This window comes from Ascaphus truei, chromosome 9 (assembly GCF_040206685.1).
Source record: "Ascaphus truei isolate aAscTru1 chromosome 9, aAscTru1.hap1, whole genome shotgun sequence".
Lineage (NCBI taxonomy): Eukaryota > Metazoa > Chordata > Amphibia > Anura > Ascaphidae > Ascaphus > Ascaphus truei.
Genome location: NC_134491.1, coordinates 68,387,730 through 68,405,344, shown reverse-complemented (window position 1 = coordinate 68,405,344; position 17,615 = coordinate 68,387,730). Strand labels below are relative to the sequence as shown.

The 17,615-nt window shown below is 43.0% G+C and overlaps 1 protein-coding gene across 1 annotated transcript in view; it reads left to right on the top strand.

The window, feature by feature from the left end:
- Positions 1-1,396: 1,396 nt before the first annotated feature.
- Positions 1,397-17,615, top strand: part of RSBN1 (round spermatid basic protein 1) — a 28,097-nt gene continuing 11,878 nt past the window's right edge. The window contains exons 1-3 of the mRNA XM_075615302.1: positions 1,397-1,872; positions 13,311-13,990; positions 14,461-14,598. Coding sequence (XP_075471417.1) covers positions 1,434-1,872; positions 13,311-13,990; positions 14,461-14,598 — 1,257 coding nt within the window. The 5' untranslated portion in view covers positions 1,397-1,433. The remainder of the gene's footprint in view (positions 1,873-13,310; positions 13,991-14,460; positions 14,599-17,615) is intronic.

Here is a 17,615-nt window from a genome sequence, read left to right as displayed (position 1 = left end):
CATCTACTGCACTTAATCCCTCACCTGCTGTCTCTGTAAATCTTCCAGCATGTCACGTAGATTCTCTTGTAAAGCGCCGAGTACAGCTGTGGGCACTTTAAAAATAAAGATGTACATACAAGTCTCTTTATATAGTGACTTTAAGATTTATTAGACCAAATGATTGTAACCCCCGTCCTAAAAGGTTACTAGCAGTGTTAGTATAGGCTAGGCCCGCCCTGGGTTGCTATGGGGATCCAGACGTCACGCAGGGGTATTTAAGGAAAAGAAACCGTTCTGGAATGCTAGGTTCAGGAGAACATGAGAGAAGCCTCTGGGAGAGTAGACACCTATGTTCTTAAGGTAATACAATAGACCAGACCCCCCCCCCCCCCTTTACTATGTTCCAGACAGGGAGAGTAACCATATCAGTTAGGATCTGTAGAGTTGACAACGGGAGTCCAAGATAAGTGCTAAATATGAAATAGAATGTGCGAGAGGGGCCTCAGTAATGAGGCGTCCTGGATACTGGCGCATCGGCTCTAACCGCGGATCTGCATATACTTACCTCTCAGGCTGAAGTGGAAGTAACCATAACGGCTAAAGGTATTAGGCTATGTATACCGAACCCACAAGGATTCCCAATTTGGCCTAGTATTACCGAAATAATGAGGAAAGAGGTTCCACAACTATGAGGAGGGGGGCCCGGGTCTTATCACAGTAAAGGAACCAGATATGCACCTTAATTCAAGTGTTAAGCAAGGGCACTGATAGAAAAACAGTATTCATCTATGTCTGATGTAAAATACAGGGCAACGTGTCAATATATAAATGATCGTCCCTGTGTTTGGGGGTCACGAATAAATGACAGGTGTGCTATAAAAGTTCCTGGCACCCAATTATTATACAACCTTGCTACCTCATCGCCCCGCCGCCTGAATTCCAGCCCCGGAGTTAAACCATCCGCAGTAGCCATATTCACACCACACCAATGTGACCTTCCTAGGACGCTGGGCAGGGAGGGTTACATTATTAATATACAAATACAAAATGTTTGATTATGTCAACCAACATAAATAAACATGCCCCAAATTATTATATATACACATTATTTTTTCTTGGTCTCAAATGCAGGAAACATTTGAATCATTTTAGTTTAACTGAGGAAATGGAGGTTTTCCCGACCAGTGCAGAGACAAGCAGGCCATGACGTCATGAGCCTGCGTGCTCCCAGGCACGAACACTTCTCCTGGACTACAACACCCTCCCCCTGCACTGCAATGCGAAGAACTACAACTCCCATGAGCCTGCGCGCTCCGGTGCAGGCGCAGTGGGCTCTGAGTGTGCCGGGTGACGGTGGGGAGAGACTACACTTCCCAGGTGGCTTTGCGTTGCGGCACCGTGTCATGCGCAATAGCGTCCGTTGATCCATTTAAAACTCGTCGTTGGGGGAAATGGCCGCGTTGCTTGGTGCGTGCGGGGTGGGAACGGAGGAGCGGGACAAAGCCAAGAGTAAGGGACGCAAGAAGAAGCGGAAGGAGGGCTCGCCTACGTCGGAGAGGAAAAGGAGGAAGAAGACCGAGGCGGAGGAAGGGGGAGAGAAGGAGGCCAAGAGGAGGAAGCTGGACCATGACAACCGTCACAGCTGTCACCATCACCACCACCATCACCACCGTCACCATCATCACCACCATGGCAAAGAAGAGCTGCTGCTGCGGCCACCTCCTCCTCTCCCCCCGGGGGGCCCGCCGCCTGTCCAGCCTGTGCCCACCATCAGCCAGGCCTTGTTTACCTTGTCCCAGCTGGAAAGGCCCAGGGAGAAGGCAAGGAAACACAGGGAGAAGACGGAGAATGGGGGTGGAGGGGGGAGCCCGTTGAGGGGCGTCAAGAAAGGTGAGGAAAGGGTGAATCATTGGTGGGCAGGGAATGAAGTGGCGTAGTAGGTTATTTGGGGGTGAGGCAAGGGGGCATGTAAGGTGTTCACTGGATTAACAGGGAGGGGGGGGGGGCAGAAGTGGTGAGCTAGGCAGACACGCTGAGCTTGTGTGGAGTTGAGGGGAAGTGGGTGTTGGGGTGCAAACCATTGGGAAGATGAGACAGGTGTGATGTGGTACGGATTAGTGTATGAAGGATGTAGGCAGGTGTTGGGGTGTGTGTGGTGATGGATGTGTGGCAGGTTGAAGTATTGGTAATATGGGTAGTTCTGGTGACAGTTTCTGAGCATGATAGATGGTATAGGGCTAAATTCTGGGAGGCAAGGGGGGGAGCAGAGTTGATATAAGGGCATAGATGTGTGATGGGAACAAGATGTGTAGTATATGGCAAGAAAATTAGGTTGTATTTTTTTTATTGCTCTTTCGAGTAGTGACTCCTTCTCCTAAATGTTACTTTGTCTGACGCACTACGTCCCGTTGTGTTATTTGTATTTTATGATTGTCACGTGTATTACTGCTGTGAAGCGCTATGTACATTAATGGCTTTATATAAATAAAGACATACTGTACATGCAAAAGGCATGTTTAGTTGGACCATATTGCAAGGAGGCATCAGCATAGTGATTGGAAGTGTTGGACCTAGCTAGAAAATATTGGCCCCAAAGAATAACTGAATTTTAGAGATGTGACACAGATCTCTTGATCTGCCACTGATGTCTGAGTGAATGTTCATGGAGACCATACACATATGGTGCAAGTGAATATGTAAGGGGACCAATGCGATTTTTGGGTGCTGCACAATGACATAGTGGCATTTGCTTGGATTATTGGGCTGCAGGGTAGTCTTAACGCACTTTGACTTTTAATAACCTGATTTGTTGGCACATCTATTGTCTGTCATCTTGTCCCTTTTAACATATCACTTCATGGCTAGAAATTATAGACAAAAGTTGTTCTGTGTATGTGACAGGACCAGGAACAAGAGCAGAAGAGGGTATAGACAATAATGAAGTGGGGCTATGCTTAAGGGGGCAATCCCCTCTGTCACACCCGGACCGATGACCAGAACGGACACCATCACGTGATCGTGCCATAGAGCTGTCACGTGATGCAGAAGTACTGGGTGGTCTGTGGCCACAGAGGCGGAATGACCCCTCCAGGACTGAAAGAGTTACCATTTAGTTAAGTTATACCTAAACTTGGCGTTGCTCACAGCCAGACCCTAAAACTAGGCTTTTCCAGTGTCCGAGGGTCTGGACCGGTGTAATGCCACAGTTTGGTATAATTTTAAATAACATCACGTTATTGTGACCAAGTGTCTGCAGAAAAGTTTTTTTTTTTTTTTAAATATAATAGTTTTGTGGATAGCATGTTAACTCAGGAACATGTCCATTCATATTTTGGGTCAAGCTAAAAGTACTGAGGCAATTAATTTTTTTGTGTATCTAGCAGTAAGTTAGTTGAAGGATCAGCCTCGTCACAATTCTTTGGTGTTGTAGGACCGGCAACTTGGTGTGATGTTGGACAAGTAGGATACATACCTGATCCTTGGGTACACAGTGCTGGCTTGACAGTGCCACTGCACAGAGCATTGCAGTTAGAGGCCACGCTCTCTTCCCCACAATAATTAAACTGATTGGCGGGGGAGAGCGTGAGGCTTTGTAACTTACTTTCTCCTTTGCCATCTTTTCCTGCAGGGTTCCGAATCACGGCGCCGGGATGTCAAAAGGTGTCGCATTGCCATGCCGCCGAGGTGCCATGGCAATGCAACATCGTACGTCACGTGCAGTCCCGTCCTGTTGTCATGGCAACTTGCTGTCATTTGACAACATGGTGCTATGATGAGGGATCCTGCAGGAAGTTGGTGAAGAATGTAAGCGACTTTGCAACACATTTGCACTAGGCTCCGTAATGTTCCCAGCCGTACCAGTAGTAGTTTGTCATTTATTACTGCAGCATAAGGTAGAAATGGCATTAACCCTATGTGTTAGAGGAGCCTGACTTTACAGACCCTTTATCTGTAACTATTTAGGGTTATTTTTTTATGTACTGCTGTACATGTAGGTGTACGTGCTGCTTTAGAACACAAGAATGTGGTCAATAAGCAGGCGCATGTATTGTAGAGCATCTAACATAAGTTAACGTTATGTGAAGGGTGTCTACTTTAAAGCAAGCAACAGTGTTGTGTGGAAAAATATACGGTGCTACTTGTAAGTTTGTGTATATTTAGGAATATGATTTAGTATATGTTTGGGGACTGTGTAGGAGAAGACTAGTCATCAAGCATCCAGCTGTTTTGTTGTTCCTAAAAATCTGTTTCATGTTGCGTGTGTCTTTTTTTTGTTTTTTTGTATGAAGATGCTTTGCACCCACCTTGTACTCTGGCATTAGTGTGAAATTTGGGGGTTGGTTAGCAGTGGATGTTACTGGGAGCTGAATTAGAATATGATGCATCAGTATGTGCCAATCAACACCGTTCTCTTCATGTCCATAAAATCTGCCTTTTTTTAAATGTGATAATCTATTTGTGTATTTAATGAAAAAAGTGGAGGTTTGCTGACGTCTTTGGCACCAGAGGATTTAAAGAATTGATCTATTTTTTTATTTTTTTTACCTGCGTGGTTCCTGTAAGGGGAAGAACAATCTTGCTGTAGTTTAATTTCTACAGTTAGTCGTTGGTTAGTTTGCTATACCTGACGTCTTTACGGCTGGTTTAATGTTTTAAAAACGGCATCTGTCAGCTTCGTGGCCCTTGTGATTATACACTTGTTCCTGCTCAACGGTGCTACTAATCTCTGTACAGCACTGCATCTTTACACAGGAGAATATTATTGGCTTTTGTTCAATACTCCTTCGGTCTTTGTTTTCGTCTCAGTATGCCTTCATGACTCATATGTAAATGTCTCTGCACGGTGTAGAAAGCTCTGATCTCACGATCAATGAGTAATCTACCATATCAACCATGTCGGCTATGGAGAAATTAATTGGTTGTTTGTAAAGGGGGGGAAATATGATTTATGTAATTTTAGGAACTAGTGCTTTAAGGGACGTTTAAGTGCTGGTGCAGGTTATTGCACCCGTCGGGCATTAATTCTCGAGTCAATGGGAGTTGCTGCCAGAACGCGTGCCCCATACCGGCACTCGATGAATGTGCCCCTATAATCCTTATTCTGTATTATACGAAGCAGCCGTTTATGCGATTCTTGGACACTTACTGTGTAATCGTATATAGGCCTGGATTCACTAAAGGGAGCTAAGTTTTTAGTCTTCATTAACACCAAGTCGAATGGAAGTTGGTGTGTGCTAAAGCTTGGTACCCATTAGTGAATATTGGCCATAGACAGATATTGTCAAGGTACTAGTAAGAATTGCTTATTAAAACTTTTTGGTTTTATGCTTTGTTTTGCCATTTCAAAGATTTGCACGTCATAATTTTTTTTTTTTTTTAATTTGCCAGTAGCCTTAAATGGCTTATTTCCTTTCACAGGAATAATGGTTTTACTTGTGCAGCAATGTAATAAGAAACAGCAGGGTGTTTAATGTCTCTTTTTGCTTTACTATATCTTCTTCAAGCGAAAGGAAGAGATCACATCTTATAATACAAAGAATAAAAAAAACTGCATTTTATTCCAGGATACTACAATATCTAAACAGAACAGCAGGCATATAATGAACATGGAAATACCAGACAAAAAAACAGTTTACATCTTTTTAAAGGCGTTGTACCTTCTAGGATGAAAGTCAACACAGTGGTATAATTAATATGTTAAGAGGAGCTGTTCATTAACATTTCATGGGTGAACAATGTAGCTTTGTGGTTTCATTCTGCACCTAATCTCTTTTGGTGATACATTGTTTGTAAATTAATGATGCTGTCAGTCAAGCAGATGTAGAAGTAGCTGAGTAAACCCGTTATTTTAAGAGTGATTGAAGACAATTACACCAAGTTAAAGCCCTGCTCTGGAGGATGCACTTGACATGTTTTCGGAAGCCCTGGCATGATTTATAAATAGATGCTGTAAGCTAATGTGGAATGTGAGTGATAAATAATAAAAATAACAGAAGTAGAAAATGTGCATTGCTGAATTCTTGGCTTGTTGGCATGTAAACAAACCAAAATGTTTGCAGATCTTGGGAAATCATGGCTCTAGCTGCATTCTGTGTTTGATGCTACAATAAATTATCTGACCGTAGAATTGATGTGAGCTGGGCCTGCAAATTGGAGTCCTCTCCAAAACCCCATTAAAGCTTGCTGCTCGCTTTTAGGGCGTACAGCTGAGATGCCAGGTCTGCTGATATGAGAGTGGTGCAACCAGCCTTATTATTTTTTTTTAAATATATTTTTAAGGACACAGTGTTGTGGTGCATCATTAGACATGCACAGAATCAAAGGGAGACTACTTCTTTATGCCATATGTATAATTCAAAAAGTTGACCCAGTAACTGTTCATAGTGGGTAGGTGTCTGTAAAGGTTGTAGGCAGTGAGCTGAATATTGTTGTTTTATTTTTTTATTCCATTGCTTACAAATTCAGTGATGTCCATGCAAGCAAAGCTTCAGGTAGACGTTTCCCGTTTTGACCTTGAGTTCCACTGAAAGCAACAGTTTCTCACCCTGCACCGCACTTCATTTTATTTCCTTTGTTTTTACAGAATCTGTTCCATGATCTAGAGCTGAACCTCTCTACGTATCTCAATCGTCCCCCCAGTTCCTGAGATTTTACCTTTGTCTGTTTCTGGTCCCTTTTGGGAAATCAATATGGCTGCTATCCAAGTTGCACTCCCACAAACCAATAGAAAGCTAGTGTCAGAGCATGACATAGCAGCTTCCTATTGGACAGCCCGGCAGCCAACTTTAATTTTTACTTTCAGTTTACTGGCACGTAAAATTGTAGGGGAAAAAACACTTTCGCGCGAGGGTTCCCCAAAAGTCAAATGGAGCAGGTCTGTCAACACACTTAAAAAATAAAAAAGTGGGTGGATTGCTGCTTTAAGGAATTACCCTTTTTGGCCCACCCGCTACCTGTTAATCATGTATGTTTGTCATACACCCAGAGATATACCAAATGTATCAAAATACATTGAAACTACTAATAGTGCGTGACACAGCAGCCTGCCAACTCCCAATGGCAAACTCGTAAAAGTTATTTGCAGGTCAAATGTAGTCCCCCACCTCCCAGTAATATCTGGCACTGTGACTTGAGGCCTCAACCATGGGATCAACTTTTTTTGTTTGCTCCTGTGCACTCAGTAGTGATCTGAGTGCTTCAATGTGTGACTTTATCTGGATCCATACACAGGAATTTATGATGTCGCAATACAATACTCTCGCAATACAATACTCTCGCCCTGTGTAGATCTAGACCTATGTATGACTTGGTACAGAATTATGTCTCAATATGTAGAATGGCCTGACATAACTGGAAGGCCATAAAAAAAAAACAATGTTCAAACCCTGAAGTTCAGTTTAATTGTGTCTTTATAAGGCACCATTAAAGAAGCGATCCAAACAGATACCACCCCCACCCCCGACCCCCATTTAAGTTTTAAAGCAGGGGTTCTCAGGAGCTGAACCCTCTTTATTGCTGCTCTGGGGCCCCCTGCTTTCGGAGGTACTAACCTCCATAAGGGGTTGCAGGTATCTCCTGCATCTTTTCTGCAGTTTAAAGCCCCCGGTCACTTGGGCCAATAGGAAGCCGCACCAGAGAACGTCAAGGCTTCCTATTGGCCCGCATGGCACGGGAGCTTTGACAAGCAGCCATAATATGAACCCTAGTGTGCCAACTACGGATGTAAGTACTTCTAGAAGCAGGGTCCCAGGAGCTGAAATGAGTGGGGTGTTCAGCACTGGAGACCCCCTGCTTCAATCCTGTATTAAAAAAAGAAACATATAAAAACCCGCATGAATTGCCATTTTTTTAAAACCCGCATGAATTGCCATTTTTAAAAACCCGCATGAATTGCCATTTTTAAAAACCCGCATGAATTGCCTTTTTTTTATCCTGTTAAACTTGTTTTCTTTTTCTCCTTCCTGCTAAATTGATGCATATATGCTACTTTACTTATCTTTATCTGTTTGATTTTATGATGGCTTCATAATTAATAAAGGCATAAATCAATTCATCTAGTTTTTAGAACTGACCGACATCTCCAAATGACATTTGATAAAGATTGTAAAATAGTCATTAGGCGGCTCCATTGAATGTATTCAATGTCGCTGTCCATAGTTTGCTTTCTAGGCAGGTCTGTCTCTTTAAATGCACTTTCAATTGCATTTATAACCTGATTAATCAGGTTATCAAAAGAAATCAAGGGTTGATACATAGGTATATCTTAGACTGAAGTGTTTTTTTTGATTGTGTGCTTTTTCTCCCATATAGTGGTCTCAAGCAGTCCAGTTTAAACTGCATTGGCCATCTCCCAAATGCGTTAATTCTGAAACATTTTGGATCTTCTCTACCTGTGCCATGCCTGTGCTGTTTCTTTCTGTGCCTGTGCCGTTTCTTTCTGTGCCTGTGCTGTTTCTTTGTAGTCTGAATTGCAGAAAAGCAGAGCAGTTTTGTAAGCAACGACAGGTAGAATAAGCAGCTAGAGTTACCATGTGAACTAGTACAGCAGGGGTGGCCAACCAGTCCTCAAGGGCCATCAAAAGGCCATGTTTTAAGGATATCCCTGCTTCAGCACAGGTGGCTCAACCATTGACTGTCACTGTTGTATACATTCTTCTCTCCTTCCCATCCCCTCCCACATACTTTTCACTGTAAAATTACATCTCTTCATTGATGAATTACTGAATTGTCAATTGGGAAAATACTGAAGAAAATTGGAAATAATTAGGAGAGACTAATGGTATTAATCTTCCACTTTTCGTGTGTGACACTACCATTTTTGCAAATGTTACAATACAGCAGATATAGTAATAGAAATGGGCTAAGTGTATCAACACACCAACATTGGGATAAAGGAGACCCTGCCCCAAAAAGCTTACAATCTAATCACTCGGTGTACCGCTACTTTTATTTTTAGCTCCAGTCACGTTACCTTTTTTATTTTAGGTGCTTTTCTTTTAGAAATGCTCTTCTCCATCCCTGTTTAGATCGCAAATGTATTCCTTTCTCTAATACTATACAAAGGGCTATGCCCCAATGTTTAAGAAATGGAGCTTTTAAATTATGCACCGTGCCATGATTTGTTTTTCCACCCACTAATCATGATGGATTTTATAGCAATACATTTCTTCATGTCGTTGTCACAGGAACTGTTACCGCTCAAGCCCACCACACAGGTGTATGTTGAATATATAATTGCACACACCTAGACGAATACCGCTAACATTCACCAGTTGGGGGAAAATACCTGTGACTGGAGCTTTGTGACAGGCTATTAATAATACACCAAAATATATATCTATATCGGATGAGACTTAGATATATAAAATATAATTTATTCCTTGATAAAGGTGAACACTCAAAATATACAAATAACAGGCAAAATATAGATACTTACTTAAAGATTAGGACAAGAAAGCCATCAGGATACAGGATGGGCCATTTCTTCCATAATTCAGTTGCAGATGAAGTCATCACAGCAATACATGAAGATCATGAAGACCATACATGAAGACATGCAGACATGAAAACATCAAGCACCATATATGAAGACAATAGCCCTAGGCTGAGCCTGGTTCTTATACAATTATTTCCCTTTGAACACAACCTAAACCCAGACCCTCTCATACTTCAGCGGTGAAGTTGACAGTTTTCCTCAAAGTAAAACGCCTCCCACCCAAGGACGTTTAAAAACTGCTTTTCCCTATCTAAATAACTTCATAACTTCAGTTCAGTAATACTTACTGGCACGCGAGACATATTAATACAATTCCGGCCCGTGTGACGCTCCCAATGAGACTAAATATTACCATGTAGTACTAAAATTAAGAGAGATATTAATATATGGCTCTTAGTATCTGTTAGATATCAAGTGTTTAGAATCATTAGTTGGGGCTCGGCCCCACGAATATACATATGTAATGTTTAGCATGTTCAGCCGAGGACATCTCATAATCTTATATTTAATAAGGTCACCCATTCTGATATCCCCTTGGTAACCGCACCCCCTGGTCCCCATCAAAAAATCCTTTCAAGCAGGGACCCCTGGGTGGTGGACATTTGTCACCTGGTGCTAAATGTCACACCCAATGTCCCAGCCTGGGTCTAGCTGTCTCTAGCAATATTCCCTTGGTCTGCAAATTAGGTATTAACATACTGTACACTAAAAACCCCTTCTGCTTTTCACACCCAACTTCAATCAAGCCTTTTGAAGTCCAGATTTTCCAAAAAGACACCCCACAGTTGTATTTTCTGAAACTGTAGCTTATTAACCCCTTAAGCCCCAGTGTGTGTGGTGCAGACACTGGCCCAGAAACAATACATTTTTTACAGGGGATTAAGCATTTGGATATTGAAGCGAGGTAAAAACATATTACTGGACCTCAGTCCAGTTAACCCCTTGCTTCCCAGGTAAGGGTAGAGGGTGGCCAATTGGGGTGTAACCCCTTTAATCCCGGGCCAAATCCTCCCCATCATCACAATACCCACATAGACCCCTTCACCTCCAAATAATAAAGACCCTTTCCCTAAGGGCTGCGCCCGGCGGCGCGGGCGGCCGCACGAGCGTTCCCCACGAGCAGGGGAATCCTCCCGAGCCGGTCCCAGTCCCCCATGGCTGCACAGCTCACTACACGCTGTGACGCGTCAGCCGCCAGGGGATTCAAGAGAATTGTAATCCCAAGCGGTGATGCGTCACGTGTGGCTGTGAGCCAATGAGGAGGGGAGAGTGTGGGGGGGAAAGCAGCGATTTTAAATAAACTGCAGCACCAAGGAAGTCCTTGCTCCCTCCCACAGACTCTCTCCTCTTGGGGGGGGGGGTCCCTTCTGATTTCTCCGATCCCCCGGGCTCCGTTTCACCCCCCCCACCCACCCCCCGTGTGTATTTGTGTGTGCGTGTCTGTGTGCAGGGGCTCAGCGATAGGGGTTGAGGGGCTGAACGGCTGACGGGCGGTCCCGCCCCCTCACGTCATGGCCGCGCCCCCCACATCATGGCTGCGCCCCCCACATCATGGCTGCGCCCCCACACCCGTTTTGGCCACCCCCCCCCACTCGCAAAAATGGTCCCTTTGGACCAGAAAAAACCCCAAGTGCCTCTCCACGCGCCGCCTGTCTGCAGTGCGGGCGCGTGGTCTGAGGCAGCGGGGCCTTGGCCTTACCTGTCAATGAGGCAGCAAGGGTCAAACAACCAGCCTGGAATGAAACATTTAGCTTCCTTAACTGTTTGTTTAGAATTTTTTTATAACGTGCTATGCGCCAAGAAACATACTAAAGCGTGTGTAGGAACTTGGAGGGCACCAATCCAAGACCTATGATTGGGACCTACCGAAAACATATAGGACGATGAGGAAGATCAACAAAGGGTGGAAAGCTAGCTGCCAGGGTATAAGGGTCTTTTTGCAATGTTTTGTTTAGAAAAGAAGGTTTTTGATTCCTTAATGGAAGCAAAGCTTGCAGGCAGCATGGCTGTCACTCACCTCTGGAGCCTCCAAATTGGCTCCCACCGTGCCTTGTGTTTTAAAAGTGCAAGGTATTGTGGGGTGGTAGGTTGTAGGATGTTTCTGGAGGCATGTGTAAGATTACTGCTTAAACATCTGCAACTTTTTGCTGCTTTTGTACTTCACCACCATAGTAAACTGTAGTGTCTTTACACTCCGTGCTGCCAGCTCTCTGATCCCACCGAAACATATTTGACAGAAGATACACCTCTGTCCTCACATTGTCGGTCCATTTTCTTATCCGCTGTACAACCTCAGACCCTATTTGATCTTCTGCTTTCTGTCTGATGTAGGGTAGCCTTGTGCCTATCCCAAGCATAACTAGTTTTCTTTTGCTTTGCACAGCTGTCACCTTTCTCTTTACACTGCGTGTTGTTTCCTTTCTAAACCTATTACCGTTTTGCGCTGAAGTAAAATCTCTCCTGGCGTTCAACTTGGTTTATAACCGCTTCTGTCGAAGGTTAGAGGCTGCTGGGTGTAAAATGTGAAGTGACCCTACATTTTGGGTACTATCCCTTTCAGAGCCCCCAAGTGAAAGCGATGTAACATTTTCTTAAAAAAATAAATAAAGGGAATTGTATAATATAAATTGTAAATCAACAGAAGTTGCAGTTTATGCACATGGAGCACATAAGTTCAAAGGTCGCCTTCACTGCGCTCTCACTGTTTGTGTACAATCCAAACATGTAAACTTCCTCTTGCAGCTTGTCTCATACGGTGCGATCTTCTCCCCACAGCTTCAAGAAGAAACAACTATAGAGTTCACCAAGGTGTGTATAAAGTAGTAATGTTATATTAAAGTAAATATCCACACTTCTGAAATGGTAAATGATCACGTAGTGGCCATGGCAGACAACAGTCGGGGCATGAAGCACGATAGTGTGAAAGCTGTAGGGATTTGTTGTGCTTCTAGAGACGTCACTTCAGGTCTCTTGACAATCCAGACTGCGATAACAGTATTGGTCATCTGGCCTGACACTGTCATTGCCGTTATGAGGTCATTGTCATTTGCTGTTTTGTAAGTGTGGATTTTTGCTTTTATATAAAAGTACTATTCGTCTAGCCTCACCTTGGTGCGCTCTGTCTCTTTTTGGTTGTGCATGGATAGCAGAGACCTGAGAGGGTTTTTAAATATGCTTGTCTGTGTGATATTTTTCACTGTGGTGAATAAAGTTTTATACAGGCATATTCCCACTTTCTCCTTCCACATGTTTATTGGCTCTAACAGGGTCAGGGTGTTCTAGAGGTTGAGCGAATACTTGCTTGGCTGGCACACACCCCATTCAGAAGCCCAAGTAAAAAAGACAATTCTTTATTTCTGATGAAACCCAAACTGATGCAAGTCTGCTGTAGGTTTCGTGTGAGCCATCACTGTAAAGTACTTAAGTTTTTTTTTTTTTGTTTGTTTTTTTAAAGAATTCAGCAAATGAATCATGGGGAGGGGGGTGGTTGTGTGCTCTAAACTGGTGCAATGCATTTGCATCTCTGGCAGCCAAAGGGTTCATTCACATTTTAAAGGGAAGTATAAACCTCTAAAATCAGGTGCAGTTGAATAATGCTTGCAACAACTCTCTTCCAATGTGTTTTAGGCCCCTCTATCACTGAAGTTCAAATGTGCCCTTTAAAATAAAAAAAAGTATATTTGTATTCTTTTGAATTGACCTTCTTTTTTTATACACCGTTAATCAAATAAATTAAGTAAGTAATGTGAGTATATACAGGTACGAGCATATATTCATGGATCTATTAATATGAGCTCCAAATGGAATGATATTCTAATTCTCCATCCCACAGAAATTCCAGACGAGAATGGTAAATCCCAGCGAGGGGACAAGTGTGACGACGATGCGCTCCTCCTGAAGAAGATAAAGAAAAAAAAGAAAAAGAAACACAGAGAAGACATGAGGGGCAGACGGCTGAAAATGTATAACAAGGAGGTGCAGACTCTCTGCGCTGGGCTGACCCGCATCAACCAAGAGGTTGTGGACAAAGACACCAGTGTAGAAGAGAACAAGGAGTCCTGCAGATACCTGAAGGATGAGCAGCTGTGTCGGTCAGACTTGGGTACTCAAGAGTACAGAGTACCCCAAGAAGTCCAGATGCCCTTTGCGTCTCATCAAGAGCACTGTATCCGCACCAGCACCTTAAATACAGGGTCAAAGTTCAGCAGTTTAATGCACGATGAGCATCAGTCAAACGGAGGAGCCCCGGTTTTGCATGCCTACATGGACGAACTCTCCTTTTTGTCTCCCATGGAGATGGAGAGGTTTGCAGAGGAGTTCCTGGCACGGACATTTGGCGAGACTGAAAAGAGCGCAGCATATTATGCCCTGGCCATAGTACACGGAGCTGCTGCCTACCTGCCTGATTTCCTGGATTACTTTGCTTTTAATTTTCCCAACACTCCAGTGAAAATGGAGATCCTGGGCAAGAAGGATATAGAGACGACGACCATTGCAAACTTCCACACACAGGTAAAGCAAACGAGCACCTCTTCTGCAGTTGCAGCTCCACTTGAAATCAAAGTGAACTAGTGGCTGGTTTAGAATGGGAGCTTTGCCAGTGCACATTTTTGCTCACAGGAGACCAATAAAAGCGAAAAGCCAGAATAAATCTAACCTTTTCTGAGTCAACTCACTGTTTGCAAACAAATGATTTAAAGATAATTGTAAGTGTCATATCTAGAGAAGTAGCGAATCAATCACCCAGATGTAACTCCTTACTAATGTCACTGGTATTGGTTCACTTTGATTGTAGATGGGACTGCCTCTTAGGCGCACAAACTTCACTTCTCTTGAATGGAAGTTCTTACATTAACTGCATGATGCTTGTTCTAACCACGTGTGATAAGTAGGTGTGTAATATATAATGCATGTGTGTATTTAATGACTGCCTGGCGTACTTCCTTGGGCCTCAATTTGAACGCCTCTTGTGTTTGTTGCAGGTGAGCAGGACGTACTGCTGTGGCACGTACAGAGCAGGCCCGATGCGGCAGATCAGCTTGGTGGGAGCGGTGGATGAAGAGGTCGGGGACTTTTTCCCTGAGTTCTTGGACATGTTGGAAGAATCCCCATTTTTAAAAGTGAGTTATTTTGTCTGCACACAAGTATGTGGGTTATCGCAGAGTTACTGTGTGTTTTTGACCCTTCTAGAAATTATATGTAAAACCTATATATAAATATTGACGTGTATCAAAGGTAGGTCAGCACTCTCATAACGGACAGGAAACTTGCCTGGGTGTATAAAAGCTTACCCAATCCATTTTTTAAATCCTTGCAAAAACGTCAGTCAGTGCAGTTCATGGGTACCCTTTCCTATTCCATGTTTGTCTGCACGAACATACCACAACGCCAGTGGCAACAGTGTATGAAGTAGTCAAAAGTATTGACCAAGACCCACAAGGTTATAAAACAAATGCCAGAGCATATAGCTCCACAGTGCAAAATCAATAAGTATTTTATGTCCATGGGTTTCATAGAGCGAGTTCATCGCCCAAGTCTTACCGCATCAGATGACCATATACCAGAGTCTTATCTGGCACCACAACTCTGTGATGCATTTTGTGTTCCAATGGGGTTACTTGCAACCCTTCCCCCCCCACCCCTAAAGTCATCTTGAAACCATCAAATCTATGCTGGCCTGGTACCAAAATTTGCCACTTGATCATAAAAGGACTCCGAAGGGTCATCAGCATATGCTACCTGGATTATTTAAATTTGAGAGCAAAAATATACAATCTATAAGTACTGTGGACCTATATGCTGTGGTTTGCTTTATTATCTCTTGGTTTTATCAATACGTTTGATACTTCATATATTCTGTTGCTGCTGGCTTTGTGCTATGTTTATGCTTGTCTGTGCTTGCTCACAATTTTACATGCAGATCATGCTGGCCCTTTGCTTGGTCATGTTTGTGCTTATTGCAAGGACTTGGTGTAGTAAAAATTACGGGGAATAGTAAGTATTTGAATCAGTCTGGTACTTCAGGGGTTAACGTTGGTTAGAAATTGACTTTAAAATACAATAGTTTTTGACAGGTTAAGAACCATCCTGTGTCTGTGCTGATCCACAGAGTGCTTAATTGGGGGCTATCACTGAGGGCCCATTAGAAGTGAAATATGTACACTGGCTGTGGACGATAACGAGATCCTGGGCTGTCGGCCTTTGGTGGTGGCCTTTGATGGTGGCCTTTGATGGCCTTTGATGGAAGAGGTAGCCAGGCTCACTAATAAAGGTTAAGCCAGTTTGGTTACCTCTGATCCATGTTTTGGGGTTCAGGAGTGTCAGCCCTTGGACCCAACTGTTGTAAAAGAATTACCTGTAATTGTGACTCGCCACTAGGGGTTTACTGCTTCAGCACAGACCAGAAAGGTAAATGGTGCAAAGGGAGGTAAAGTATGCCTGTTACTATAAGGCATCCCCAGGTTAGGGGGAATACCCAGTTACTGTACCGGTGACCCTGAAAGTCCAGTCTTAAGTTTGTGTGTGGAGAAAAAAGTGCAGTTCCCTATTCTATTCCCCATAACCAGAAAAACTTAAGATAATTTTAAAGTGTGTAGTTTAATAAAATATGTTTTAAAACATGCTTGTGCATTTGTAACAAGCTTGGACTCTCAACCAGGGGTCTGAGTGAGCCAGATGCTACCAAGCTGGTGCCACTCTGTCTGCTCAGGGGTCTGGACTTGAAAGGACCAGATGCTGCCAGAGGTGTGAAGAGCATTTAAGCAGGATGGCTTGGTGAAGCACCCACATCTTTAAAGCTGCAGTTCAGTCTTTTTAATTTTTTTTTTTTTTTTTTTTTTACATTTTTTTTTTTTACTTTAATAATTTTATGTGGGCAATCTCTAATTACCTAAAGAACTGCATAGCTGCCGGTCAATTCGTTCTCCGTCTATTGATCGGCAAAGTTTGGCGACATCTTTAAATATGGGGAATCTAAATCGTTGCTATAGGAACAAGCATGCTTGTTAAAATAGAATACAAGAAAATTGGTCTTTCAAAGTTGTTTTTTTTTTTTTTTTTTAAACAGAAAATGCTAAAAGTATTTTTTCTTACTACAGAACTGATTTATTAAAAAAAAAAAACACATGCAGGATATTGACTGACCTGCAGCTTTAAGATCAAGGAATGGTCTTTGCATTTCCATTTGTTTCCCTAGACTTGCCGGAGCCCATCACCATGGGGGGGGGACGCGGCGCGGGGCAGAGGTGCCACATTGCACCTGCCCCATGGTTCATTCAGATTTCTAGGTAACCCTGTTTTTGATACTGGTTGTCGCAGATTGGTTACCGATAATATTCTCACGCTCCTGATAAGGAGATAGAATTCTATGAATGAAAGCGAGAGGTTTTAAACACTATTACGCAGCTCAGATTTTCAGATTCTCCAAAGTTTAAAGAGTCTAAGTTTCCAGCAAGAAAAGGCTGCTTCAGCTAAAGCTGCCTGGCATTTTCTATCCTGTTTTTGCAACTGGTATCGTGAGGATCCTTAATTAAGATTCCCTGCACCTAGGAAAGTTAGGTTGTTATCCCAGTTCCCAAGTAAGTGTCTTTTTGCCCGTGTTTTGTGTATCTGTGTGTATGCCTATTGTAAGGCAATAAACTACAATTTATTTAATTATCTTGCTTTGCTCAATGTATGATCTGGATAAAAAGGTGTAACTGGCCTGGTCTCCCATGACACGGCCTCAAAGAAATCCTTAGATTCTTGAAATATCCCCTGTGCATCAGAGGTAACGCAGGTCACCACTTAGCTGGAGGCCTGTGTTAAAAATAAGATATATACGTATGTGTGTATCACAGGACACAAGGGTTAACACCTTTTTTATACCAGGATCATATGATTTAGCAAGTCGGCAAAATAAATTGTAATTTATTCCACAAAAAGACATACCCACAATGGATCACAATTTGCAATGAAAAACACACTTTCTGGGATAACGAAATAAACTTTCCTAGAACAAAATGTTAACTGAAGTCTGTATGAGTCCTTTTCAATGACCCGGAGGTACTAACAAAAGTCCTGGCATGCATCTCCGCTGTGACCGCTACGTCCCGTTTTCAGAACTTGGCCCCTGAAAAGCGGGACTTACAAAATTTCT